The 9358-nt window shown below is 41.2% G+C and overlaps 1 protein-coding gene across 1 annotated transcript in view; it reads right to left on the bottom strand.

Annotated features, from left to right (window-relative positions):
• The window catches only part of NPC1 (NPC intracellular cholesterol transporter 1), a 28301-nt gene that overhangs the window by 949 nt on the left and 17994 nt on the right, over positions 1-9358 (bottom strand). Inside the window, exons 13-24 of the mRNA XM_064442859.1 lie at positions 8765-8947; positions 7930-8044; positions 6977-7104; positions 6747-6887; positions 6087-6176; positions 5789-5979; positions 4894-5009; positions 4190-4319; positions 3588-3788; positions 2515-2746; positions 1299-1412; positions 333-495 (exon numbers count right to left, since the gene is read on the bottom strand). Coding sequence (XP_064298929.1) covers positions 333-495; positions 1299-1412; positions 2515-2746; positions 3588-3788; positions 4190-4319; positions 4894-5009; positions 5789-5979; positions 6087-6176; positions 6747-6887; positions 6977-7104; positions 7930-8044; positions 8765-8947 — 1804 coding nt within the window. The remainder of the gene's footprint in view (positions 1-332; positions 496-1298; positions 1413-2514; positions 2747-3587; positions 3789-4189; positions 4320-4893; positions 5010-5788; positions 5980-6086; positions 6177-6746; positions 6888-6976; positions 7105-7929; positions 8045-8764; positions 8948-9358) is intronic.

The raw sequence follows: 9358 nt of genomic DNA, 5'->3' as shown, positions 1-9358 counted from the left end.
TACCCCCCATCCCACCCCCAGGTTTAGAGACATTAATCCTGCCCCTGGCTGTTGGGCCACATGGGCCTCGGCAGCCACCTCCACTCGAAGAGCTCAGTGCAGCCACACAGGCAGGCTGTGGTTGTTCCGCTTCAGCACGCCTGTAATGGTGAGCTTGCACTGCCACTGCTCAACCCTTGCCTTCCAACAGAGCAGCTGCTTGAATGACAGAGGCACATTCAAGTACTGCTTTTTATCCTTGCAATCCTTGCTACTTACTGGGGAGACGATGTCCACAGGTGGCTAGCTATTTTTGGTTTAAGTGCATTTTAGAGCAGACTATCACGTCTTACCTATGTAACTAAGCAGAACTGGAAGAAATATTAGTCCATGTGTTGCTCCCAGCAGAACCATAGCTAGATACATCCTGAAGTAGAATATCTGGAAGATCTGAGATTTGGAGAAAGCCAGTACTACAATTCCTCCAAATTTAGTCAGTGTGATACCACTGAAAACCTGTCAATGTAAAAAACAAAAGTTTATAAGTGAGAAGTAGGGCTTTATGTAATCCATTTGCTGTAAGTACTTAATATTTGCTAAAATTTTTATGTAATTTGAGGATCTTCTATGTAGTACACCTCCTCACATGTTAATCCTTAGAATTAAATCCAAGACCTACTCAGGAGAAGAGTTCCAAATTCTTGGTCCCACTAGAACATGACACCACAGGCCAGGCTCAGTATGATTACCGTGGATTTCTAATCTGTACAGCCACCTAGGTTTAGTTTCATTTTTACTTCAGGCAGATACAGATGAAAGCTGTTACTGAAGGAACTGACATTCCAGTGAAGTTCCTGACCTGGGTCCAGTACGTGTATCAGCAGAAGTCTACTCCAACCGCACCCCGGTTGTTTACCTTAGTGACGCAACAGTACTGCCTAAATACTGAGCCCAGCTTGCATTCCCAAAGCCTCACTTGCATCCCATATTCAGAGCAACCTTTCCTAGTCACCTCTGAGTATTCTGAGGAGAGAAGCACTTCAACTTTAAAGGGACAATTCAAGGTTAATCCAAACTACTAGTTCAGCTAAGGCTTTTAGATCTATTCCCTACTGTTAGGTAGTAGTAACATCAGACTAAAACTTGGGTCTTGATTACCCCTGCTACTAGTAGAAGCCTAAATTCACCTCTAAGTTGTTAATCAAGTATCCAAAAAGAAAAGATGAGGCAATTGTTATGACTTAAGGATATTGACATAGTCTGTAAAGTTGTAACTTGGCTACTCATTCCCAGCCCCCCCCCATACAGCAGGTACTTACTGAACTGCCCATGTGAGACAGAGCTTCTTCTGCACGCTCTACTCTACTGCCCTTCGTACTAACAGTGAATGCTCTTGTCACGTGACTGCAGAATTCCACAGCAATACCACAACTCTAGAGAGTGAAAAGAAGCAGACATGAAAATATCATTTAGATGAGCACTTTGATGGCAAGGTCTCTACTCAGAACTCCAGCCAGGCTAGAGAGGTTCTAGCAGCTGTGTTCAGTTCCCAGGGTTAGAACTTCATTGGAAGTTACAAGCTCAGGACTACTTGGTTACTAGAAGCCAGTACAAGTGTCGTGCGGTATTTTACCACCATTCATTACTAATGGACAATTAATCTGATTGAACAGGAATCAGAACATGAAATTGTTTTGGAGGACAAAAGTTTCTTGATGTTGAAGAAAGCTGGCTTCAATACAGTGTGTACAGTGAACAAACACTAAAATCACTTTCCGATACCAGCTGCAGTAACATTGCTTTAGAGTAACGCTGAGTATACATGCTGATTTGATACGGTAAAAATTCAGCTGAATTTAAGACTAACCTGAAAAACAAGCTGTTCAAAAAATCATTTACACACTGATGGAACAGTTGGCAAATCTTAGACTTACCTAGCAGGTGGGCTTGCATGAACAGATGCCTAGTTATAACATGGGGCAATAGTTTACTCTCTCCTAACTTTCTCAGATCTGCAATAAATCTCCAGAGAGCAAGGTAAGCCAGAGCTCCAGCACTCAGCTATTAGTTACTAAGTACCGGAGCATTTCACCAAGGCACTCTCTGCCCAGGTGGTTTCACTTATTTATGCAGGAAAAATACCAGTGCTAGCACATCACAGATCTAGTCTATAGAACATAAATACCGCAGAAGCCTTAACGCTAACCTACGTATCCTTACCTTAGGCATGAACAACCTCTACTGACGTGCAACAGCACCTAGCCTGTATAGAGGCAATACAACTGTTGCTGCAGAGCAGAAGCCACCACCAGATGCAGTAGAGCTTACAGTTCAGTTGCTGTATCTTATCAGTACCAGGACTAGTTGTCAGAATAAGCCTGTTTGACACACCATCTAGATGTATTAAGATGGTTCAGCTACCGTTCAAATGCCTGACAGTTTAGTATAATACACTACCCAGTATCATGATCATATAAAGACACAGAACTGTTCAAGCCTTGGTAGCAGAAGCAGAGGGATGTCTTGTTAGCTTACCATGACAAGATTCACTAATGAAACTGCATTCAAGCTGATGCTCCAGAGCCACATCACTCCAAACATGTTGATGATTATCATGGCAATAGTTACTGAAATTATGACAGCAGCCCATACTTCAAAACCAAGCAGCACAGTTGTCACCAAAAATATTGATCCCAAGGAGATGCAGAGGTTAAAGATAGCATCATGCACAATTGTCAAGTATTGTTCATAGAAGACATAAAACACACTGTGGAAAGAACAGAAGCTGTAGTTAGCCACCTTCCTTGTTATATGCTAATAATAGATTGGCTTGTGTGCTAAGGATAAGTAGTTCCCTCCTTATAGAAGTCACCAACAGGAACTGGCTTCCTAGCATCAGCGGAGCGACTGCTATGGAACACTGGCTGTTACATGGCAGCTCTTCACTAACCCTTCAAGTATAGGTTGCATCTGGAAGTCAGGGTAATGCCCACACTTCAATATAAGCAGCTACGGTCGTTGCCAGAAGGTAGTTCCTCAGATCAACTGTGGTGTCTGCAGGATACTGCAGCGGGTCTGAACCAACTCATCGTGCAGTGAGATCATAAGGATGGATAGGATTCTTTGCTTCAAAGAGATTAGTATTTCAGCTGTACAGATTTCATTGTGGTACTCATACAGAGTCTTCAGTATGTTAATCATGTACACACTAGATCAACAGTACTTGGCATCACCGCTGCCCTTGCTTCAGGTTTAAATAACTAGTCTGAAGTCATACATTCACATTACAACTTGCAACAACCCAGGTCAAAATACCTGCTTAAGTTAGAACTCTTAAACCCTACTATAAAAGCTAGGAAGCGCCCAAGCCCAAGCCAGAGCTATGTTTGTAGTGAGGAGATTTCTTTATTTTTGTCAACTACAGTAAAGAGAAGTTAGTGCTGTGGACATAACTTGTATTTTTGTTGTTTTACCGGAAATTCCAGAGTCTCTGTGTTACCTTCCGTTAGACAAAAGTCAGGACTCGAGTCTCTAAGATGTAGTCAGCCAGTACCTTTTCTGAGTTCCTCACATTATTTGTCACTAAGGCAAGAAAGATTTAAGCATACCTGTAAGGGAACACCCGGTAGTTCTTCTCTTTGATGCCCATGGTTTCAGTAATGTTATCTGCTATAATCCGAGCTTTCTTCATAGCATCAATAAAATCAGATGATGTTTTCAGTACAGTATGGTAGGTCATAAAATAAGTAGCTCCAACATCAGATTTGTTGTTTATGAAGTTGACAGCAGAGTTATACGCAGCATGTCCTCTATATAAACATAGTAACATTTCAGATGTCAATGTCAGTGAGCACCATCCAAATTTACCTGCTTTTATAACTTCCAATATTGTTTCTAACAGTTTCCAAAACTGGTAAGAGCTTCAGAGCACAATACGTTTCAAGATTGCACAGGATATACTAGAACAGACTGACTATAGAAGTTGTTTCTCTTTGTACAGGGAAAAGCAGCTGTTCAGCTTAGTTGATGATGCATTTGTTTTCCCAGTTTTGTTTCAGAAAATACTACTGAACAGGTGAGATGTCAATGTTTGTTTGCCTTTTAGAAGAACATTATATATCCAACCTTACAGATACAAAAAAAGTCACACTTCAGAGCAAGAGTCTTTGACACACTTATCTAAGCAAGATATACAGAACATGGCTCTTACCCTTTACCACATTTAGGATTAGGGTTGTCAGACAGGAACATTGGCAAAAATGTCATGAAGTCTTTGCCCTGTGGTCTCTGCTTGCCTTCTTGAGTCAGTGGCCGACAACGAGTACAGGATGGATCGGTGACTGAAGAAATACAGGAAGAAGGTCAGCTACAGGATCAAGTATTTTTTGTCGTAATGCTAGGAACTTCTGACCTAGAATACTACAAGATACAATTCCGTAAAAAGCATTCTCACTGACGAAATAACTGATCAGCCCTGAAATTCCGTATAAAATTTGTAGTCCTTCATTTTTGTTTATTACTACTAAGGCAAGGGCTACCAGAGAACTCGGTTACTTGTGCACTACCTGCATTAGACCCAATGAGAATTATACCGAACCAAAGGATCTGAACAAAACCAGAACACTAAGTGTGTGCTCTAATGAAACCAGCAGAAGGATCAAAATTTTTGTAACAAGTTATTTTTTGAATAGCCGTTACATTGGCTGTCTAAGGTAGGCTGTCTTCAACCTGCAGCATTCCAGTAGAATGTTTAAGTTCACTCAAACAGCAGTTCAAACAAATTAGAGGGCAACTCCAGAGGTGCCTGCTCACAGTAAGAAAAGCTCTTCACCTGACTCATACCATGATAAAGTGTTTTGGCTGTGAAACTTATAAACCAAGCTAATCCCCTAGCAACAAGATGGATGCTAATACCTGAAGCATTGCAGAACTGTCCGGTGGTATTGTAGACTCTGCAGCAGGATGACTGTGGCTTCACCCAGTCAAAGTAGTCATCAATCCAGGATGATGGGGCATAACCTATCCTTGTGCTAATAAAATAATGTAACAAACCCGTCATCAGTAATTTTGTGTTTCATTCCAGAACACATCCCTTGACCTCTCCAGTGCTGATTTACAACATGTCAACTCGTTCTGGTGCAAGCTACCTCGCTCTCCATATAGTCCCCTGCTCCAGTACCCCGTCCAAGAGCTCGTAACACTGCAGCTCGCAAACAGGAGCTTCTTCCCTGCATTCAAGTCCCACTACCAAGCTCAGCTTTCCATCCCCCTGTCCACTCTATGCCCCATCCTATTCCAGATATTGTTGCCTCAGTTTTCAAGCAAGTCTCCTCTTCCAGTTAGGCTGGAGTAAAGCCACTGAACTACAGTGGAGGGAATCAGGAAGAGACTTTCTCCACTTGTTAGCTACTGAACTCCAGATACAGTTCCTGCTTCGCCTTGCTAGGCTAGTTTATGCACTAAGTTTAAAAGCTGAGCATGCAAGTCATTTTCTAGGAGAGCTTAACCGTACTGAGAGTTGTTAATGAGTTTCTGCTTCCTACCATTCCCAGATTCCTTGAAGGATCAAGCCCCTTTTCCAAACCCAAGCACATCAATATATCCCACAAGTCCAGACAGGTTTCATCGTCATTCTAGGAGATTGCCACAGCTTCTTCCCTTCCCCCAACTCCAAAACCACAGTGTAAAAGCAAGTACGATCGTGTCAGTTGTACAATCAACAGCCGAGCCTGAACTAAATTAAAAAGGATGCACTGCTCAGCTACATCTCTTCCATGTGACTATACAGAGAAGAGAATAAAATACTTACTAGCTACCAATTTCCGCAGCATTGAAGACTTGCTGGACAAGTGAATCATTATTACATCCCATTCCACCACACACCATGTTCTGCCCTTCCAAAGAGGTGTAGTTGTGCCCTTCTTCTAGGACGAAGTAGACAGGAGGACCTGCATGCAGGTACTTGCTGAGCTGGCTGAAGTAATCCATTACATAGGAGTCCTTAAAGGGAAAGTTTTGAGTTACTATTACATAATGCTGAGGTAGCACAAGATACCAAGGTTTCAGTTCAGCCACGAGTTGAAGAGTGACACGATCTTAATACTTACACCTGGCATTGAGAGAGACTGATCCAGTCCAATCTCTACATTGTGCATAACTGCTGTACTGAATGACAGAACACCCACAAACACTGCTACCTGCAAAAAAGCAAATTCATGGAGGTGAGAACTGTACAGAAACAAGCAATAGAGGAAATTTACTAACTTAACAGCAACCATGCAAAGAAGCTCTAGTTTAAGTGTGCTACCCAGGCTTAGTACAACAGTGGCAGTAAAACCTAACTACTTGAGTTCCCTTTGGAGCAACAAGAGAATATTTATACTTGGAAGACAGCAGCGAAAGATACACTAAATACCTTCTGTAAATAAGCACAGTCACCTCAAACTGAATCACAGATTCAGCAACACCACTTGATTAATGAGTGTAGGGGCCAACACGTGCTGATTTTTGACATATGCCTAAAGTGATTTCATTGTCAGTAATGCAACTCAAATCTGGGCCTTGGACAATCCAAGGTCAAGCCCCTTACTTACTAGAGATACTTTTTCAGTTACAAAAGCTTATTCCAATAGTAATGCTGAAAGCAAAAAACTCTAGAAGCTTTGTTTCATTACTGTTGAATATTCTTCTTCAGTGTGAGACCTTCAGGCTCCCTACACTTTTGCCCAAGTTTAGATGACTGCTTACTGTAAACAGAGTATACATACTACTATTGGTCTCATCCAATCCTTAAGCAGATATGGAGAATACAGATTTTTGAAGAACAGAAATAAGATGCTCTCAGAACGCTGGACACTGCTCGTTTCTTCATTGCTTTTGATGCAACACAGAATATCCAGTCTATTCCTCTGAAAATTGATTAAATGCCAGATTTAGTAGAGTTCTGCAGAAGACACCATCTGTAGTACACTGCAGTTACAGGTGCGTTTATACTCACCTCTTGACGCTTAATATCCAAGCCCAGGAGACTTACAAAGCAAGTGACTTGAAGAATAAAGTCTATGAGCACAGCCATTCCAGCAAAAAGGGAGAATGTGCGAACTGCTGGCATCGTAGACAGTGTCCCTGAAGGAAGCGATCCAATTTGTTAAACAAGCAAGCTCTCTTCTCCAAGAAATGCATGAGCATTTTCTAGACAGATATCCAATTTAAGTGTTAGCAGGACAAAGAGCCTTTCTATTCAGAGTAAAGAAAACAGCTGATTGAGCCTGGCTCGACTGCTGACTTAGACCTCTTTGACAGCATTAAGGCTGTGCAAAGAGGTGATGAGCTTTAAGACATTTCTCAATTCCAAAGTTACTAGACTTGTGCTGGCTGCATAAGAGGGCAGGGTAAGGAGTGCTGTCAAGCAACATCTCGCTTCAATAGTAAGCCACTCAATGCAAGTTGAGCCCATGGCAGATTACACTCCAAGCAAACAAGTTCATTATGAAAGAAGGCCAATTTTTACTTGAAGGGTAACAACATAAGATACACATCTAACACATACCATAGGAGTGACCCTCAAACATAGTCTGTCATAGGGGCATCTTTCCAAGCAGCAGCAAGGTGACCGAAAGCAATGCAGGAACCAGTACACCCTGATATTTGATATATTACTAATGTCAGATTTAGACTTCTCAGTCGCTACAAATCAGTAAAAAGCTCTAGCTTTTCCAGCTGAAGAGCTTGACAGGTTCTGATTACATCTTTTTATTTGTGCCAGTCTCTTCAATTACTACAATGCCGACCCTTAGCAGAGGTCAAGTTAAACTTCGTAATAGCAACGAACAACTAAGCTAAACTTCCTCTCCAAGTTCTTGCTTTGTTTTCAGATTTCAGTTTTGCATTTATTCTTGCAATGTGCAGGTATGATAAGGCCTTTATCTTCAAATATTAAGGAAGTCTTACCAAGAAAGAATGCCACAGTCTCCGAAAAAGATGAAAGAAACATACTGGGTGCCACATCTCCCAAGACTCTGCCAATCTGTTTATCTAGAGTTTCACCCTCAAGGCGTTCATCTCTCTGTTAAGGCAGTAATTTATTATAATTAGGAATCATGCACTTTAGAAAGTGCTTTCATATGGCTTAAAAAACCCCCAAATCTTCAAACATCCAAACCTATCTGTTATCATTTTCACTGCATTAACATGAATTAGATACAAAAAAGCAGAGATTCTTTAATACAAAAGTAGTATGAACAATTCCTGTTGCCTTGCTTCAAACTTAAAATACAGTAAGTTCAGTACTTCAGCCAAAACCACACACTTGCCAGAGGCAGTGCCAGTTTCAGTGGGTTATTGAGCCTGTCAAATGAGAACGTTTATTACCCACTAAGACTTAGTGTCAGATGTCCTTGGTGTGAAGCATGTAGTTTAGTCCATGATTACTGCTCACAATACACTAAAATTACAAGTGATCAGACTAGTAGTCAAGTTCTCTGGTAGCTGTAGGATCTTAAAAATATTATTCATTTGTACATCATTAGTATGTGGACCAGAAACTTAAATGAGCTTGATATCAACCACCAGTAAGAAAAAGCAGATGTTTTAAATTTTTTGGGGGTGGGGCGGGGGGAATGTACATACAGTATTGGCTCTCTTCAAGACCACTAGATATCCTGTGAGAGTCCAGAGCTGCTCAGACTGGGCTGAGCACTGGAATGCAGAAGACTTTCTACTCCAAGTTAACAGCCTTCAAAGATAACAGGCTCATTTAGAAGAGTCTGTATGAAAGATTACATACCTGGAGCGTCTGGACTATAATGAAAATGTTGTCCACCCCAATAGCCAGCACCAAGAAGGGAATTACTTCTATCACAATCAGTGTCAGTGGGATTCCAAAGTAGCTGAAAATGCCTACAGAACATGCTACTGAGCTCAGTACAATCAGGATGCCTGCAATGCCCAGGGAGATCTTTGAATCCACCTAAAAAAACATTGTAATGACTGTCAACCAAACCAGCATCATCACACAGGACAGATTATAGCAAAGGTAAAAACATATTCCTACATCTAGTGTGGTTAGAAGAAAGCTTACTTTTCTGGTTCTTTTGAAGATCCAGATATTTAAAAAAACACAACCTTGAAGCTACAAGCCTTAAAGCTTAAGTTAACTGCACATCTTAAGTGACAACAAACTTAGTTGAGGTTATGAAGCACATGAATTGTCAAGTATGACAAGAAGGACAACACTCTCCCTAGCTTCCGCCCAAGGACTCAATGCTTTAAGCCAAGATTGAAAATGAGCAGTCTGTAGAAATATTTCAGTCACTTAAAGCTAAGAAAAACTAGTCAGCAAGCTGTAGCTTCAGCGTTTGTAGCAATGAGAACTATACAC

The sequence above is a fragment of the Phalacrocorax carbo genome, chromosome 2, assembly GCF_963921805.1.
Source record: "Phalacrocorax carbo chromosome 2, bPhaCar2.1, whole genome shotgun sequence".
In the NCBI taxonomy this organism is placed as follows: Eukaryota; Metazoa; Chordata; class Aves; order Suliformes; family Phalacrocoracidae; genus Phalacrocorax; species Phalacrocorax carbo.
Note: the sequence above shows the minus strand (reverse complement) of the source record. Positions and strands in the feature narration are given on the sequence as shown.